The sequence below is a fragment of the Patella vulgata genome, chromosome 2, assembly GCF_932274485.2.
Source record: "Patella vulgata chromosome 2, xgPatVulg1.2, whole genome shotgun sequence".
Classification (NCBI taxonomy): domain Eukaryota; kingdom Metazoa; phylum Mollusca; class Gastropoda; family Patellidae; genus Patella; species Patella vulgata.
The window spans coordinates 12,166,729-12,187,412 of record NC_065880.2 but is presented as its reverse complement, the minus strand read 5'-3'; the positions used below and the strand labels follow the sequence as shown (position 1 = coordinate 12,187,412).

Sequence of the window (20,684 nt, the reverse complement as noted above, 5' to 3'; positions counted from 1 at the left end):
ATGTGATATACGTCACTAGAATATGTGCTGATGTACATCCCAAACTTGGTAAACTTACGGCAAGAAATTCTTAATCTGTTCATCTGACATCGAATATCATACAAGATAATTAAGTAAAGATCACGAAACGATTTCGATACCGTATTTAATATTCTAACGAAAGCAAGAACCCACCAAAATGGTTATTAAGGTGTATATGACCAACATAATTAGCAGTAATGTGGTAAGTTATTTTTAAAGTTAAAGGGGAACTCTATCATTCTTAAACTTAAAACAGCTAAACTTAAAGGGGCAGTGGAGTGAATTGCGATGAATTATTACAAGCTATAGCTGGAAAACCTATAACAACATTGTGTTTGGGTGACTGGGCGTTTGAGTTATAAAATATTGTCTTCATTAGATCCGATGGTCCAGAAAACTAGGACGTAACACCAGTTGCACAATGTACGCAAATCCACCCAAATCCACCATTATTTCTACTCATACCACAATAATATATATCAATATTTGATAATATACTGTTCTTTATACCAAATTGTTATATTTAATTCAAAACCGTGTTAATAAACCCCTCAAAAGGTGGTTTCCAAGCTAGCGATTTTGTGTACCGGTTATACACAAGTTATGTCCCTCGCGTTAAAATCTTCAAACATGCTTGGAAATCACATTTTTGAAGGGTATTTTTGATACATATACTCCATGATTTTCAATTGTAAAGGGCAATTTGGCATTACAAACAGTATATTATCAAATATTGATATAAATTATTGTGATATTAACCTGATTCGGTTGGCTTTGGGGGAATGCTACCGGATGCGGGTCAGTTCATCCCACAACCGTTTAACCCCGGGCTGTTTCATCCCAACCTAATTTTTTATCGGACTGTTTCATCCCGGCCTGTTTCATCCCCCTTGTTATTATAATAGCAGTCAATTAACTGAGTTGTACTTATCGTTAAATAAACTGTTAAACACTTACTTATTGTTAAATAAACAATAATGTATGGAATGAATAAGTTTTACTCGTCGATTTTTGTTGATTATCGATCACGACCGAGATAAGTTCACCGCTGTATATTCGTATTGTTTATTCGTATTGTTAGTTAATTGCCGTTATGATTTTAGATTAGTTCACCGATGTTTTTGTAATAAAGTATACTCGTATGTATTGTTTGTTAGTTTATGATGTCTAACATCATTTATCTTCTTTATAAAAAGGTATTTTATAATTACATATTGACAGCTTAATCACTCGCCAAAATACATCATGGACTCTATACGTATTATCAAATAATCAACTAAATTGCACAGGAGCCCCTTTTAAATAAGACAAATTAGATTGATAATTGATTTTAAAACTAATCGTTGATTTAATTTCCGTACATGAAATGAAACTAAACAATTCCGAATATAAGAATTCATTTAGAATACCAAAATGTGAATCGTAACACATTGTGGTCTAAACTGTGTGATAAATGATAAAATAAATCGTAAATCAATGGAACTTGTTGTAAGGTGGACATTGCCTGCTTTCTTTTAACGTTGGGTTATTTGAGGCGCCAGGTAGTCTGAACATCTCAAGATAACACGTGTCGAAGTAGTCGCTACATGCAATTTTATTCTTTGATCTGTTCTATCACTGGCAATCCTGTTATAGTGAAACCAACTATTCATGATAAAATTGCATTGACATTGTTATTGGTATTAATGTATAAATAAAATATTAAAAATTCATGTAATACCATTTTTATACGCCCACATTTTCATGTGGACGTATTATGCCGTCGCCCCTGTCCGTCCGGATGTCCGTCCGTCCACAATTGTTTGTGGACTCTCTACAGGTCACAATTCTTATCCGATTTCGACGAAACTTGAAATATAGGTTTATCCTCAAAAGATCTCGGCTGCTTTCGATATTGGCATGTATCGGATCGAAACTTCATGGATTATGGCCCCTGTTTGTACGAAAAATCACGTTTTTAGCTTGTGGACCCTATAGAGGTCACAATTTTTATCCGATTTTGTTGAAACTTGAAATGTAAGTTTATAACCCAAAGATCTCAGTTCCTTTCGATATTTGCGCATATCGGACCGTAACTTCCTGAATTATGGCCCCTGATTGTACGAAAAATCACGTTTTTAGCTTGTGGACCCTATAGAAGTCATAATTTTTATCCGATTTAAAAAAACGTTCTATTATATCACCGTTACACCCTAAGGATGACTGAGTTCGAATTTCGTGAAAACAGGCCCAAAATTGACAGACAAAATGGCCGCCGTTCGTTCCCAAATAGCGTAAAAATATGGTATATCAAGGTTGTGGACCCTATAGAGGTCACAATTTTTATCCGATTTTGTTGAAACTTGAAATGTAAGTTTATAACTCAAAGATCTCAGTTCCTTTCGATATATGTGCATATCGAATTGTAATTTCCTGAATTATGGCCCTTGATTGTAGGAAAAATCACTTTCTTGTTAGCTTGTTCTCTATCCATCTCTCGAAAATGTGGGCGTATCCTGCCTAGCAGCCGCTGGTTTAAATTTGTGGGATGAAAAGACTCGATATAAGTGGGATAAAAGGACCAGTGTAAATTTGGGATGAAACGGCCCGGATGAAACAGCCCGGGGTGAACCGGTAGTGGGATGAAACGACCTGCTCCCAATGCTACCATCCTGTTAAACCCCATTTGTAGACAGATCCAAATAGTTATTCATAAGTTAATGTACAGTAACAATCCATTATAATTATACATTTGAAATGAATTCTGGTAGTGTTTACTAGAGATTGAAATAGTTAGGCCTATTCTTTATAATATTATTTAACTAGCCTATCAGTATTATTGTACATATAAATTAATCTTGTGGCAGACATGAGGAGTTTTCCATCTAAATCACATGACTATGAATGAATTCCAGTGATTTCTGATGAATTCCAGCATTAAATCAGGCACCTGACCCTCAGGCCTATCAAAAACCATCATTATCTATCTGTACTGGGTAAATCTGGGCCTACCTGTACTGTACATGTATTTAATGTTTATATCTATATATATATACCGGTAAGCTTTATAACTGCCTGTCTCCAATTAAAGCTCCCACCTGCCGTTTCTTCTTGGAATTATAATTGGTATAAGCCCCCTATCTACCATATTACTATAAACATTATTACCTAACAGTATTAAAGATAGATCTTAAATAATGCTGTACAGAACCCTGAGGTTACAAGCCACCTAAATACTTCTACCTTGGATTTTTTGCTCAATTCCATTTAATCCAATCCACAATGTTGAATGCACAATTAAAATTAAAAAGGTTTTAATAGAAAGCAAGGAAGGGGGTTGGATGGCCGGATGTTTAGTACGTACGCGCTGTATCATAAGGTCTGTCTTTGAGTCAACTGGTTCCGATTCCCCGGTTGTTGGTGACAAGGAGTAAGGTCGCCTGTCCAACCTCATGTGTTTTCTCCGGGTCCTCTGGTTTCCTCCCACTGCTAAAGACCCCTATGCGCAAGCGAATTATTGAAATAAAATTGAACCATGTGTTAGTCCCGAAATGACCTAGTTTGTGTTGAGTGGACATTAAACCCCATTTCTCTCTCTCTCTCTCTCTCTCTCTCTAATAGAAAGCACTAATTATTGAATATTAACATGTATTTACAGATAAGAAAACAGCAGTTGCACGTATCAGATTTATTAAATAGTTTACAAATTGATCATGAGAATATTGATGTTAGTGACCCTTCAGAGGAAGAAGCCTTGAAATTTATGAGATCAAATAGTACACCAAAGAAACCAGGACAAAGGCCTCTTCCACCACAGTTGTTCAATGATGATGAATATTGTGGGGTAAGTTATTGTATAGATCTACCTAATTAAAGGAACTAAATCGCTATTTTTTTGCACCTGGAAATGGATACAAATGGGTCACATTGCATATTATATTGTATTGTGAATGTATAAACTGATTTTCATTCATTTGTCTACACCAGTAGTACATGTATTCTCCTGTGGGGTATGTTTAGACTTGTTCATCGAATCGCTTCATTACAAAGCAATTCGTGTGCCAATTTTAAAATTTTCATTTTGTCTTAAATATTGGATATCAAAAGCCCATCTTTTCACGATAAGATAAATCAATGTTGATTTAAATTGACCAAAAAGTCGTGTTTGCAATGTCGAAGACTATGGATGATATTGAGTTAGCGACTTGCTTTCTTTGATTTCAAATGAATTATCTACAAGTAATCTGTTATTCTAAATTACATAATCTGCTATTTGTAAAAAATGAGTAATGTATGCTGTGATTTTCTTATGGACTATAGTAATTAGTATAGTTCTAACAGTTTATGATATTGTGGTCGAAAAAAGAGTCCTAAATAAAAAGTAATAAACGGAAATGTTTAATGTTTTTTTATTATAATTTGTTAAATCTTTTTTATTTATATTCCAATGAATTTGATTTGTGTCAGATATACTTAATTTATTTTTTTTTTGATGCTATAGATAATTAAATTTGAGGCTTGTCATATTGGAAATATTTATATGTGTCATATTTACATGCTTTTTGGAATGTAATTACATGGCAATTACTTTAAAAAATATAATGATTACCTTCCATTACCATTGCCCCAGCCCAGGTAGACATTATAGATTACATTTCGATGAAGAGTACATGTAGGTGGAAATAACGTTGGATGGTTTTTATTAGCCTAGGTAGTGTAGAAAAGGTATTTTATATTTCTGGCATCAATGTTTACTTTTTAGGATTATTTTATTTCTTCTTTTTTTTTTTTATAACAGGACTATGAAGCATTTGCTAATGCCATCGAAGCAAATGAAATATTTGAATTTCTAAAATTAGCAGCACCAAAACAAGTGTCCACAGGCTCAGTTCTGATTGTAAGTAAATTATGATTATATGAAATGCTCTGATTCAGTTGAAATCTCTCTCATCAAAAAAAGCTACCACTTTATTATTTGAATGGATAAATAGGCCTACTAGGTATATTTTTCAAAAACAAGATCTTCCAAAATTAGTCGCAGGAAACAGTTATGGTAATAATGTCAGTCATTGATAAAGTCTGATATGTGTTTCTACCTTATATGGAGAAGTTTGGCCCAAAGATCAAGCCCAGTTTAAAATATCAGAATATTATATTGTTTTATGGCGTTTGATTAGCCACATGCTTAAAAAAAGATAAATTTGTGTCAATTTGCCCTGAAAAACAGGGGATCATATTGGGTTTATGCCAAGTAAAGTATTGACCTGTTAGTTAGAAGAAATGTCTTACTAAAGAAGTCACTGTATTTCTGAATGCTGTGTGGCCAAAGACATGACATACCAGTATTGACTTGTTGTTTTTAATCAACTAAATGTCAACCTGAATTAAACGTACATTATGCAAGAGCTAAATCTGCCTATTGCAGATCTTTCTTTAGACCTGAAATGTTATATAAATTATTAATTAGACATTTATTAACGTGAAAAGACCATAATCAACTCTTGATGCCATCTTATCTGTCTGATTTTCATTCGATTTAAATATGATCTGATGTTCAACACCCATTTACGATTGAACACAAAAATGGATAATCAAGACTGTTAATTATCGTGATAGCGGTAACAATGACAATCAAGGCTACAGTGATTTTAAGATAAGGTTTTCTCGGCTTAGAGTGAAGCAATTTGACTGAAATTTTCAGCATATTTCCTTTACATTAGTAAGAACTGCCCAGCTCTTTATCTAGTCTTCCATAATGTATTGTTTCGAATCCCCGGTAGGGTCGCCTGTCCAACCTCGTGGTCTTTCCTCCAGGTTGTCCGGTTTCCTCCCACTGCTAAAGACCCCTACGTGCAAGCGAATTATTCAAATAAAATTAAACCATATGTTAGTCCCGAAATGACCTAGTTTGTGTCGACTGGACGTTTAAACCCCATTTCTCTCTCTCTCCATAATGTATCTTTAAATAGTGTTTATATGAAAGTGATATATTTATATACTAGGAAGATGAAGAAGAAAAGATGGATAAGGTATTTAATGTATTAATGCATGACAAAAATGTGTGTGATTTCAAGTACTCAAAATCCACCGTATCAGTTGATATTACCCATTTCCTAGTATTGATTTGTAAACACAAATGCCAAGATTAGATTGCTGAAAAACAAACATGAAATTGTTGTTCAGTAGAATAAAAGTGTATTTTGAAATGGTAGTAGGAGTTTGAAATTAGATAATAGTTGCGTAAGTTGACACAGCTAGGCAGTAATATTGATATTACGTGCAATTAAGCTAGAAATCTGTGTATAAAGCATGATGAAAACATTGATTGCCCCAGCTTCCTAAGGACAAAACTTAAAGTGAAATTTTTATGGATAGTACATCTCAGGCCTGTAGCCAGCTTGCGGAGGTGCAGTGAAGGTTTGAGGTGGGGAGGGGGGTGCAGTCTACACCTACAGTAGGTATTTTAGAGCTGTTGTCAGCAAATTTTTTTCGGGGTGTCAAAAAATTGTTTATGGGGGGCATTGTCCCCCTTTGCCCACCCCCAACCCCCGCTGGCTACGGGCCTGGTATATCTATAGATGTTGAGCATACTGTTAATTGTTTCTAAGTTTTTAATAGCATGGTTTATTTGGAAAACCTAACGTCGGAATGAATTACTAATTATGTTATAACACAACCCTTAACTGGTCAGGTAGAAAATTGTTATAACTTCTAGTCACATGTTTTATATATATATATATCAGTTTAAACGTCAACTCAACATGTGATATCCAGGTGATTGTCAAGTTTATCGACATCAATTTATGGCTGATCAGATAAGAGTTATCCAAACCTAATGTGCAATGTGATTTTATATACTAGAAATTTTAGTCAACTTTTTGAATAATATTAATTTATATATAGGCTACAGTAGCTCCAGTGGCATTTACCGAGTAGTGATTGAACACTAGTAACTCACTAAAAACTATTTATGGAATAACAATTACTGGTTTATTAACATAAAACTTTTCAACGATGATACTCTCGTCTTTATTAAAGCAAGTGATTGAACAGTAGTAACTCACTAAAAACTATTTATGGAATAACAATAACAAACAATTACTGGTTTATTAACATGCAAAGTTTCAACGATGATACTTTTGTCTTTATCATCATTTGATTGATAAAGACGAGAGTATCATCGTTGAAACATTGCATGTAAATAAACCAGTAATTGTTATTCCATAAATAGTTTTTAGTGTGCAAGTGTACTTTGTTAAAAAGGTTGTGTTAAACTGTGGACATAGATTGTTTGCTGTTACTAGGCGGACACACCCACACACATTCTCCTATACATTTTAACTTTAATTAGAAATACTTGCACATTGTTGTAAAGCAGATAAACTAAAAACAAGCAGAACACATTTAAAAAGCCTTTCGCTTGCATACTCAATCTTACAGTATTTTAACAGTTAATACTAAAATAGAGAAATATTAAAACAAAGAATTGGCTGTGACTTTGTAAAATGAGATAAAAAGATAGTATTTCCTTATTCTTTGAGAAATGCTAGCTAATTTATTATAAAAAAAACCTTGTTAGTCTTAACAAGGCATTTCAGATTAACAGTTAATACTAAAATAGAAAACTATTAAAACAAAGAATTGACTATGACTTTGTAAACTGAGATAAGAAGATAATATTTCCTTCTTGAAATGCTGACCATGTTATTATCCCCTTGTTAGTCTTAACAAAGCATTTCAAATTAACAGTTAATACTAAAATAGTATACTATTAAAACAAAGAATTGACCATGACTTTGTAAACTAAGATAAAAAGATAGTATTTCCTTCTTCTTTGAGAAACGTTAGTCAAGTTATTAAAAAAATCCCCTTGTTAGTCTTAACAAGGCATTTCAGATTAACAGTTAATACTAAAATAGAAAACTATTAAAACAAAGAATTGGTTGTGACTGTGTAAACCGAGATACGAAAATAGTATTTCCTTCTTCTTTGAGAAATGTGAGCCAAGTTATTAAAAAAAATCCCCTTGTTAGTCTTAACAAGGCATTTCAGATTAAGATTGTTATAGCTTGCTCTGTTTAAATGCATGAACTACCGCATGGTGAAGATGGGTGTGAATTTTATAATTGTTTGCTCTTATAAATAGAGATTTGTTGACCCTACCACAGTTTGCTACCACTCCTTAATAAATTTCAGGTAAGTCTATATTGATTTAACATGTTTATGTCATTATGTGTGGACAAATTTATTTCCTACTTTTCTATAGATAATAGTTCTTCATTTCTAGACCTATTTAAAAGTCGTATATTTCCTATCTAATATTTTGGATTAACAGAGTGACACCCCACCCCCATCTCCCAAATATTTGTGGTCCATAAACTTGATGATCTTTTACTCTAATATTTATTTTTATTTTTTTATTTTATTTTTTTGTCCCCCGCCTTTCGAAGAAAGCAGGGGACTATTAAAATGGGTTCGTCCGTCTGTCTGTCTGTCTGTCTGTCTGTCCGTCTGTCTGTCCTTCTGTCTGTCCGTCTGTCTGTCCGTCACACTTTTTGGGACACAATAACTCTCTTCCTAATTGAGCTAGAATGTTCAAACTTGGTGTATGTGTTTATTAGGTCAATGCCTTGATGGAGTTCGAAGATGAGCATTTTCCGCTTAGGGTAAGCAGAGATAAGCAATTTGATTGGTTGATGCTTTGGGACACGATAACTCTCTTCCTAATTGGGCTAGAATGTTCAAACTTGGTGTATGTGTTGATTAGGTCAATGCCTTGATGGAGTTCGAAGATGAGCATTTTCCGCTTAGGGTAAGCAGAGATAAGCAATTTGATTGGTTGATGCTTTGGGACACGATAACTTTTAATTGAGCTAGAATGTTCAAACTTGGTGTATGTGTTTATTAGGTCAATGCCTTGATGGAGTTCGAAGATGAGCATTTTCCGCTTAGGGTAAGCAGAGATAAGCAATTTGATTGGTTGATACTTTGGGGCACGATAACTCTCTTCCTAATTGAGCTAGAATGTTCAAACTTGGTGTATGTGTTGATTAGGTCAATGCCTTGATGGAGTTCGAAGATGAGCATTTTCAGCTTAGGGTAAGCAGAGATAAGCAATTTGATTGGTTGATGCTTTGGGACACGATAACTTTAGTTCTAATTAAGTGAGATTGATGAAACTTGGTGTATAGTTTCATTACAGTAATACCTTGACTAAGTTTGATAATGAGCATTTTCTGCTCAGGGTAAGCAGAGCGATACGCAATTTGATTGGTCGAGACTTTGGAAAACAATAACTCTCCTACTTTGATTGTCCCCCGCCTTTCGAAGAAAGCAGGGAACTATTAAAATGGGTTCGTCCGTCTGTCTGTTTGTCTGTCTGTCCGTTCCGCTTATGGTAAGCAGAGATAAACAATTTGATTGGTTGATCTTCGAATTGAGTAAATGTTCATGCTTATTGTCCCCCGCCTTTCGAAGAAAGCAGGGAACTATTAAAATGGGTTCGTCCGTCTGTCTGTTTGTCTGTCCGTTCCGCTTAGGGTAAGCAGAGATAAACAATTTGATTGGTTGATGCTTTGGGACACTATAACTTTAGTTCTAATTAAGTGAGAGTGATGAAACTTGGTGTATAGTTTCATTACAGTAATACCTTGACTAAGATCGATAATGAGCATTTTCTGCTCAGATTAAGCAGAGCGATAAGCAATTTGATTTGCTGAGACTTTGGAACACAATAACTCTCTAATTATTTTCCTATTTCGGCGGGGGACATCAGCCTCACTGTTGGCTTGTTTTTACAAAAAAGACCCCAATAAATATTATTATTATGTTGTTAGAATATTGATCGACCTCCAAACATGTATTTTTACTAAATTCAACCACAAATTATCCAAAATGTAAAAGGATCATAAATATGAATAAAAATTGATTCACTTTAAAGTTTACTGTGAAATTGATCAATTTGATACAGTCTAAAGGGGGTCAACATAATTCATCATGGTATAAAAGGTGACATATTTATTCATGGAAAAAAAAATACAATTTAGAACTAATTGCCCTGTCAGACTCACTTTTGATCTGGCTCAAGATATTTATACTCTTATAGGTTGATATTTACTATACTATTATAGGATATTTATGCTATTATAGGATGTTTATACTTTTATAGGATATTTATATATTATTATAGGTTGATATTTTTATAGGATATTTATACTATTATAGGATATTTATGATATTTATACTATTATAGGTTGATAATTATAGGTTGATTTCTACTATTATAGGTAAAGCTGTATTTGTATTACAGGAAAAAGGTGAAGATGATGAAGAGGAGGATGAAGTAGATGGTGAAAAAAAGGATGATGAAAAAGATGGTGAAACAACAGAAGACGATAAATCTGAAAGTAAAGATGAGGAAGAAACTAAAGAAAAGAAAAATGTTAAAAAATTCAAACGAGATGATGATGAAGAAGAGGATTTATTTTCTGGATTAGAAGAAACAAACGATGAGGAAGAAAAGAAAGAGGAAGAAGAAAAGGAAGAGGTGAAAAAACCAGTAAAGAAGTTCAGAAGAGATGATGATGAAGAAGACGATCTATTTGCTGGACTGGAGGAAACAAAAGATGAGGAAGAAAAGAAAGAGGAGGAGGAAAAGGAAGAGGTGAAGAAACCAGTAAAGAAGTTCAGAAGAGATGATGATGAAGAAGAAGATCTTTTTGCTGGACTGGAGGAAGCAAAGGATGAGGAAGAAAAGAAAGAGGAGGAAGAAGTTAAACCGCCACCGAGGAGGTTCAAGCGAGATGATGACGAAGAAGAGGATCTATTTTCAGGACTCGAGGAAGCAAAGGATGAGGAAGAAAAGAAAGAGGAGGAAGAAGTTAAACCGCCACCGAGGAGGTTTAAACGTGATGAAGAAGAGGAAGAAGATCTGTTTTCAGGACTTGAAGAAGCAAAGGAAGATGCAAAAGAAGAGGAAAAGGAGGAAGAGAAACCACCAGTGAGGAAATTTAAACGGGATGATGAAGAAGAAGAAGATCTGTTTTCAGGACTTGAAGAGAAGAAAGAGGAGGAAAAAGAAGAAAAGGAGGAGGAGGAGGAAAAAGAAGAAAAGGAGGAGGAAGAGGAAAAAGAAGACACAAAAAAACCTGTGAAGAAGTTCAGAAGAGATGATGATGAAGAAGAGGATTTGTTTTCAGGACTTGAAGAAGCAAAGGAAGAAGAGAAGAAGGAAGAAGAAGAAGAAGTTAAAGAAGAAACGAAACCAGTGAGGAAATTTAAGCGAGATGATGATGAAGAAGAAGGAGATTTATTTTCAGGCTTAGAGGAATCGAAGGAGGAGGAGGAGGTAAAGACTGTGGAATGAAGTGTGATTACATTGACTTTAATACTACTTTCATACTTTGAAGTGACTTAACACAGGCATCCTTCTATCTCTCTTTGTTTTATTTTTTTTTACATAAAATCTATTAAACTAAACTATTCCTTGATTACATGAGTAGTATCTTAGGATTGAGATGTTTTATAAGACTTTTTCTATACTGATGACCTTTATAAACTTCTTCTATTCCACCTTCTGTATAAAATCCAAATCAAACCTGCATTCCATCAACTCTTATTCTAAAGATTGTGCACGTCCATACTCTGAATATTATATTATTACAACAACCTATGGATAGGTACCCCACCCCCTCTCTTGATTTGTGTCTTATATAAGTTCTTTTTCTTCTCTACATATAATTTATTTGACCATTACCTTTTCTTAATCTACATCTAACTTGTGTATGGATGTGATAACCTATCATGGAATATAAGGTAAGGTATTAAAAACATTAATCACAAATTTGGGGTGTGATCTTTTAATAATTAACTTTTTACATTAAATAAATATGAACCAAACATATGATCTGGTGTGATTCTTTTCTCAACATTTCTTTTTTATAAAAAGGGAAATTGACTCATTTCTTTCCTAATACTATTTTGTGCATGTTAGTATTACATTTACCCTATCCCAGTGATGAGATTTCAAAATTTTGCTTGTCGGACATTTTTTTCCCGAAAATAAAGGGGCATAACTCTTTTATTTATTTAAGCAGGTCTATCCAGATACAAAAACAATATTCTCAACAAGAAATGATATAAATCTGTCCATTTTCAATTGTTCACTAGAAATGTTTGATAACTTCTGCATAAAGTTAACTCAGGACTGGTTTATAGTTGTTTTAATATGGATAAATCAAAAATAATTATATTAAAAATTCTGCTGTTTCCATTGACTCAGGATTCGGCAAACAACCCTTGCATTAGTTGCCTTGAGTGATAGCAGATGGCATGTGTTCGGTCTCTACTTGTGATTACTAAAGAGAATTCTCTCTTGTAGTGTGGACTGTGGAGCCAGAGTTATGTTGACTGACATTTTGTAACATAAAGTTTTAAAACAAAACGATTCTCCCCCCCCCCCCCCCCCCCCAAAAAAAAAATATTAATAATTTGTCAATTTTAAGTTTGCATTTACATTTTGAGATATTTAACTTTCAAAACAATATTTCCATGATATCTCAAATTCTTTTATAGAATTGTTCAAAGTTAGTAGAAATAGTTAATATTGAACACTGAGGCCATTTATGAGAAACGTATTATGAAAACAAAGTTCATTTTAGAAATAAATCAAAAGAAATTTGTGACATAAAAACCTGTGCATTAAGACTAATAAGAACCCTTTCTACACCTTTGGTTTCGATTCCTGGTTGGACAAAACAAGGAGCAGGGTCGCCTGTCCAACCTCGTGGGTTTTCTCTGGGTCCTCCGGTTTCCTCCCACTGCTAAAGACCCCAACACGCAAGCGAATTATTGAAATTAAATTGAACCCTATGTTAGTCCTGAAATTACGAAGTTTGTGTCAAGTGGACATTAAACTCTCTGGGTCCTCCGGTTGCCTCCCACTGCTAAAGACCCCTACACGCAAGTGAATTATTTAAATTAAATTGAACCCTATGTTAGTCTTGAAATGATTTAGTTTGTGTCGAGTGGATATTAAACCCTCTCTCTCCCTACCTCTCTCTCTCTCTCTGTACAACTTTAAAGAATTCACGATTCAGATATATAATAATTACCCTTTGCCATTTAGATAAACAACAAAATGTCAATTTCCCTTTAAAAATTTTTATCTTTTGCATCTATTGATTGAATGTCTTAACAAAAAAACTAAACCTATTGCATGATTATAGAACTGGAACATGTTTTATGTCCGTATTTTTATATAGATATCTTGTTATATACGACTAATGCCAGTCTGTTATGGATGAGCAGTATGTATTAATAACAGAACAAGAAAGAAATCAACCAGGGGGTAGAATTTATACTTCCAGGAATCAAGAGAGATGGAGAAGAAATTTGAAATGATTCAGTACCAAAACCATAGACATGAGAGAATAAAAAATTACATTATCTTATCATCAGAATGATTCTAAGAATTATGTTGTTTTTTTTTACAAAATAAATTCTGATAAAGTTTGTTTTTAACATAAATTATCTCCCATTGATGATAAAATAGTTTTCGTAATACATTCGAATGATAGGATTTAAATCCTAAATATTAGTTATTTATAATGATGGTTGTTTTGTTAGAGTAAAGAAGACACTAGTAAAGATGATGAAGAAGTAAAACCAGTACGAAAATTTAAACGTGAAACAGATGATGATGTAGAGGAGGAAGAGAAAGAAGAAGTGAAAGCTGATGAGGAAGTTAAAGCTGATGATGAAGTAAAAGATGATGAAGAAGTTAAAGCTGATGAAGAAGTTAAAGCTGATGAAGAAGTCAAAGCTGATGAAGAAGTCAAAGACGACAAAACAGAAGAAGACAGTAAAGCTGTAGAGACAGAAAAGGAAGAAGAGAAAAAGACAGCTGCACCAAGACGCTTCCGTAGACAGTTTGATGATGAGGAGGAGGAAGAGAAGCCTGCTGAAGAAGAAAAACCTGAAGAACCAACTAAAGAAGAAGAAACTCCTGCTAAAGAGGAAGAGGAAAGTAAACAAGTGGAGGAAGAGAAGCCAGCCGAAGAACCAGAGACAAGAAGGCGGCGTCGTAGAGAGGAGAAGCCTGAAGAGCCTGCCCCAGAACCTGCCCCAGAACCCGAGCCTGTAGAAGATGAGAGAGAGGCTAGAAGACGTCGTCGTAGAGAAGAAAGAGAAAAAGAGAAGGCTGAAGAAGCACCTGCTGTAGAAGAAGAATCAAGAGAAGAAAGGAGAAGACGACGAAGAAGAGAAAGAGAAGAAGCTTAAGTAAGTTACATCATGATAATTGGCATGGTGTGACATCATATAGATAGAAAGCAGATAACTGTTTTAAGTGCATGTCATATACCACAGCATGGAAACTAACTTCCGTGTTCTCGATTCATTACTAATATGGGGGGTCATGGTGGCTAAGTGGGTAAGACGCTGGCTCGCTAGCCTGGAGGTCTGGTATTCGATCCCTGCATTGGCCGAGAAAGTTCATCCAGATTTTCCGGCGTGGTTCCCCATTGTCAGTGATGCAGGACGGAGGGCCTGACAGGGACAACTGTCTAGTCGTTCTGGTGGGACGGAAAACTGAGGTCCCGTGTACACATTGGCGTGCATGTAAAAGATCCCATGACAGTTGGAATATAAGAGTAGGCCATAGCACTGCTGTCCAGTCAAAATTTCCTTCATAGCACACTGTATGGCGTATGCCCGTCTTCATTAGCCCAGTTCGGAGCAAAATAGTAGGACGTTAAACCCCATTTCATTTCATTATTACTAATATGATTTATATCCTGATTATTGTTTTAATAAAATGTCCAGTCTTATTTATGCGTGAAATTAATAAATTATTAGAAAGTCATTTTATAGATTGATATATGTTTGCTTTCCAAAGTTTGTAGATTTCAGACCCTTATTAATTATAGAACTAAAATAGACATTTTGTACAGCATCATTTTAACATTTGAAAGTGTTGATTAAGATATAATTACAGCATGATATTGATTCAAGTTTTGTGTGTGAAGTTAACAGACTGCATCATGTTGATACTCACCAGATGTGTACCATAATTACATGTATATACGATATACTAATCTCTTAAATATTATAATGTACTTTATTTTGCAGTTTACAACAGACTTATAAAAAAATAAATTGTATTTATAACTATGTTATTGTTGTTGATATTGTGGGTAAGCCTATATTTATAGAACAGTTGATCTCGATTGTTTAATAGGACAGAGATTTATTAACACATTGATTTATGGATGATTGTGATTCATGTGAAACCAAATCATGTTAAATCTGGTATCAATTGTTTTATGATGGTATATTTTCAAAGTTGAACATAGATAAACATAAGTGTATGAAGTTTTTATTCAAATACATAGCATTAATTAACTTATATATTGTTTCTGTGTTCAAGAAAATAATTCACCACTTTACTTCATTCTGAAATACATAAATTAGCTGTCTGCCCTCTATAGGCGTCTTCAGATATTAATAATGTATACAGAAATATTGAAAATACCATACATACACACATTTTTAAAATAATAGATTTCCATGGCAATGGTCTGTCAATGGATTATAAATAATATTACATGTAGGTAACTACAACAAAAGGTTATAAAATATAATACATAACATGACATTAATATAAATAGCCTTCCTGGTACAGTTTGACAATAGTTCAATATAGGAGTAATGAAATATATCAACAGTTGTTTATTGCAAGCATGTCACAATAAATGTTGAAATGTTGACATTAATAATCTGAAGTACAGTTTTAACAGCAATGGTTTGAAAACTGTAGCTGTATTGGTGTGACGTTTAGTGTGACCTTGATTCATTATTACAGTTATCATGATCAGTGCTTGTCATAATTTATAAGTTTATATATTTTTCAGACAAATGATTGTCAAGAAGAAGAAAATGAAGCCACCAGTAACTAATATGGTAAAATATTTAACACTACAATCCCAAAATAAATTAATTACTCATTAATTACTTTCACATTCATCCTTTTATAAAGCATTGGGAGCCACAGTGACCAAGTGGATAAGGCGCTGGTTTGCTAGCCTGGGGGTCGCGTGTTCGATCCCTGCATTGGCTGAGAAAGTTCATTGGGAGGGCCTGACAAGGACTTGTCTAGTTGTTCGGATGGTATTAAATAATCAAGGTCTTGTGTATACATTGGCATGCATGTAAAAGATCCCTTGGCACATGGAATTCGATATAACTTGACATACGAATCCCGTGCCAGAATGCCTTCAATAGCCATTTGTAATGAAGCGACTCAATGAACGAGGCTAAACATAACCCCCAATGGAAGACTACCAGAGTACCATTCAATTTGCACTCGTTGCATATTTCACCCAACATATAACTGATTAGATTATACAGTAAAAACCGAAACGATTGAATATAAATCTGGGGCCTGTTTCACGAAATTTTAACTAAGATAAAATCCAAATTTTAGTAATTTGATTGGATAATATTAGATTGATTTTAGTGCTTAGCCAATCAAAATTGAAGTATGTACTAAAATTTGGATTTTATCTTTAGTTAAGATTTCGAGAAACAGGGCCCAGTTTATATACATTCTTATTACATTATATAAGCGACCCATTTGTGTCCATTTCTAGGTATCAAAGAAAACCGATTTAGCTACTTTAAAATTGACTTTTAATTTCACATTTTGTTAATTGCAGCATGTCGAACCATACCAATGCTGGGTACGCTGATATTGTCAGGATAATGTGTTGGAAACTTTATGTAGAACAAGTGATGGTATCAAATGTACGTGTTAAAAGACTTTCATCATGTTTTGTGTATATATAAAACTTGTGTGATATCGGACTGTTAATCCTCTATGCTAGATGAAGTTGTTACTAGTTTTTAGTAAGCAGATGTATATAATTGTTTTACAATTATTATTATTATTATTTGTTGAGCCACCCCTTTAAAGCTGTATTTCATTGAACTACAATCAATCTGATTAAAACACAGATCCTATTTCATTTCGATATTTTATAGTTCAAAATTTCGTTTTACTTGTCTTACAGATCCCGTTTCTTTTCCATTTTTATAGTTCAAAATTTCGTTTTACTTGTCTGTACAACAGTAGGTTCTGGAAGAGTTGTTATATAAGCTGTGTTCTGATTGATGTGAGGGATTAGCCAATGAAACGGGCTGTTTGCGGCGAGCTTTTGACATTCGGTACACGGAACTGTGTGTATCGCAGTAGAAACATCAATGCCAATTAGTAAATAAAAAATCTGACGTCATAGGTTCAAAAGCTGCTCATATGACCCCTGGGACGACCTCCCACTACAATTGGTCAGATCTTCATGTAGTTGAAGCTATCGAAAGTATAAAAAACGAAATGAGATATAGATAGATCTGTCTTGTCTACGGTATCACCCTTGGTGGAAGTGGATGTAAAACCTCAGAAACGAACAAACGAATAGATCTGTAGTTTAATCAGATTGTTACTACAACAATAATCAAAAGAATTTTTTTTTTTTATGTAAAGTGAGGTCGGGGACATCTTGATACTGTGTGTGAAATTTAACGTCTGCTTCCACCGAGGTGATATTGCAGACAATCTCTTGGTACTGATTGTTGATTGTATTTAAACCATTCCGTTGTTCAGTTATTTGTCTTCGTAATTCTCTTTTCATTAGTTCATGACCTAAATCATCATTTAGAAGAACATGTAAAAAGTTACACTGCCAGACACATCTGTTGAAATATGATTATTTGCCCAACTGAAGTTGGTTATGCTAGGTCCCCGCTGTCGTGCGATGCGTTACAATAGGATTATCCCTATTAAGTCCACGATCTGATACGATTGCTGACCTCAATATATGATAAGACCTGATAGGGTCATCACCATTACTTCATGATCGTGGGAACCTCGCATTAGCAAAATATTACAGAGTCTACAGGGTAATAACTACCCCAAAGCAATAATACAGCAGGGTACAATCATAGATGTTTATATACAAAATTTATAAATAGTCTATAATGTATCCAAATTATGAGATTATCCATCTAGTCTGCAAGATATAACAGCTTTAATCCCATACCCCAATAAGTAAACATGGAATACAGCTTTAAAAATATGTTATGACATGCTGTGGAATGCATATTGTCAATATTTGCCACTTGTTAAAGCCTAGCAATGAAAAAGATTTAATTGTTGCATGACTGATATCAACTTATATAAACTGTGGTACTAATTCAAGATTTTTAACAGCCATTGAGATTTGTCTTAATATATTTTGTTAAAGTTTAATGGTAAAAAACATAGGCTTATCTGGATTTAAGGGTATGATGATCTTTTTTGTTCCCCACCTTTCAAAAAAAGCAGGGGATTATTAAAATGGGTTTGTTTGTCTGTCCGTCATTCTTTTTGGGACCCAATAACTCTCCTTCTAAATGAGCTAGAATGTTCAAACTTTGTGTAGCCGTTCATTAGGTGAATGCCTTGATGGAGTTCGAAGATGAACATTGTCTACTAACAGTAAGCAGAGATAATCTGTTTGATTGGTTTATAACTTTGGTTATAATTAAGTGAGAGTGATGAAACTCTGAATATAAATTCATTATATCATTACCTTGACTAAGTTCGATTGTACGAATTTTCTGCCTGGGCTAAGGAGCGATAAGCAATTTGATTGATCAAGACTTTGGAACATAACAACTCTGCTTTTAATTGAGGTATAATGTTTAAACTTGATGTAGATGTTCATTAGGTGAATGTTTTGACTGAGTTCAATGATTAACATTTCGAGCTGAAGCTAAGCAATTTCTTAACTTTGATTCTATCGGATAGTGTATAGTTGATAATCAGTCTGATTGCTTGATACTTTTGAAAAAGATTAACTGCAATTAATTAATATTATGTGTCATCTGTTTATTTCGGGATTTTTTATCATTTTCTATCACAAATTCATACCCCTTATTGCTTGCATTGATCAGTTCAATATTTTATTATATTTTCTTTTATCCTTCACAATGTTAAACTTCTGAAGGATTGAAATGCGATCAATGGAGAATTGTGATTTTTAGTCTTTATGCAATTTAACAAAATACACCACAAAGGAGCTGTTATTAATTTATTTAGCTTATAAGCTATATAATATTATATGTAGTAAATAAATTTTTATATCTTATCAATTTGTTTTCTTTGGTTTAATTCTTTTCATGTAAAGCGTAGAAATAAGCACCACACAGAGGCTATGTCTCGAAAAAAAGATAGCCATAGACAGCAGCTTATCTGAAGGGGAAAATTAGATGTTGACCATCTGGTAATATATCTGTGGAAATCAATAGTGTTCATTGTCCAGCTGAAAAAAATAGGGTTCATCCTCTCACTGTCCTAATGTTTCTCACAAGACAGCTGTCTAGTCGATCGGATGGTACGAAAAACCGAGGTCCCGTGTGCACATTGGCGTGCATGTAAAAGATTCCTTGACAGCCGTAGTGCCGCTGTCCGGGCAAAATTTCCCTCATAGCACATTGTATGGTGTATGCCCGTCTTCATTCTTCATTAGCCCAGTTCGGAGCAGAACAGTAAGACGTTAATCCCCATTTCCTTTCAAAATTTTTTATTGAAAAGTGGGCTTTACTGTGGCTCAGGTGGTTGGGGGAATGTGTGTAACTTCAAACAGAAAGTTGTGGCATGCAGAAAATCAGTAGGGATCATCCTCCCATTACCCCAGTAATAGAAATAGTTATTCAGTCTAAAATTACACGGCATTATGACTGCCCACACAAACCGTTCAGATCTAAAGGAGGGGAGTGAGAGAGAAAGAAATGGAGTTTAACGTCCATTCGACACAAACTAGGTCATTTTGGGACTAACATATGGTTCAATTTTATGACCCTACTCCTTGTCACATACAATCAGGGATTCGAAAAGCACCCACTTGACGTATTGGCAGACCTTGTGATAAAACGCACACGCGCCACCCAACGCCGCCCCCCGACCCCAAAATGGTGGGAAGTTTGGTTTGATCTAAATGTTCCATGGTTCGATTCTTAAAACAGACTGAATCATTGTGGGAACTGTAACAAAGAAAATACGACAATTGTTGGAATACACTTTATTTTTGTATAATGATTTTGAAAGACCCTCAGCTTTGATACCAATAAACCCGATTACAGGTACAAAAATACATACAATCAAAGACTTTGGGGGGAAAAATAGATTTATAAAATAAAATTGAGTTTGTACATGAACTATATTCTGTTATTACAATATAAACAGATATTAAAGACTAAATGCCATTTAAATTAAATATGCGTATGTAAATTCAAATTAAATATGCGCATGTAAACTATTTTTAATCATCAATCATTATTCATTAATCAAATTTGAGGATTTTACAGGATTTTAATTTCATACATTTTAACATTTATACATACTCACATTCATAAATAACTAAAGAATTGTCATGACTTATTTCTGACTTCAAAATAAACATTAGTATGTTTGTCCAACAAATAATTTTTTTTAGTCGACAAACAGAAATATCTAAGCATCAGCCCATACCGGATGGATATATTTTTGAATAATAAAGCCCCTTACAGCCCCTCAAACTGAAAATATTTTCTAAGTTATTAGTAGCTATTAAAGGACAATATTGGTGCCAGTCATCACATATGTGTTA

General features: G+C 34.1%; 2 protein-coding genes across 3 annotated transcripts in view; one reads left to right on the top strand and one right to left on the bottom strand.

Moving 5' to 3' along the window:
* The window catches only part of LOC126812050 (cyclin-dependent kinase-like 4), a 50,443-nt gene that overhangs the window by 904 nt on the left and 28,855 nt on the right, over nt 1–20,684 (bottom strand). The window lies entirely within an intron of this gene.
* On the top strand, nt 22–19,184 carry LOC126812036 (SH3 domain-binding glutamic acid-rich protein). 2 transcript variants are annotated; one of them, XM_050538200.2, is made up of 8 exons: nt 22–223; nt 3,659–3,844; nt 4,799–4,897; nt 6,003–6,029; nt 10,310–11,347; nt 13,627–14,280; nt 15,912–15,960; nt 16,716–19,184. In XM_050538200.2, the coding sequence occupies exons 1-6, from the start codon at nt 179–181 to the stop codon at nt 14,278–14,280; spliced, it is 2,049 nt and encodes a 682-aa protein (XP_050394157.2). In that variant the 5' UTR covers nt 22–178; the 3' UTR covers nt 15,912–15,960; nt 16,716–19,184. The 2 variants fall into 2 exon arrangements, with proteins under 2 accessions (XP_050394157.2, XP_050394158.2); XM_050538201.2 differs by lacking the exon at nt 10,310–11,347.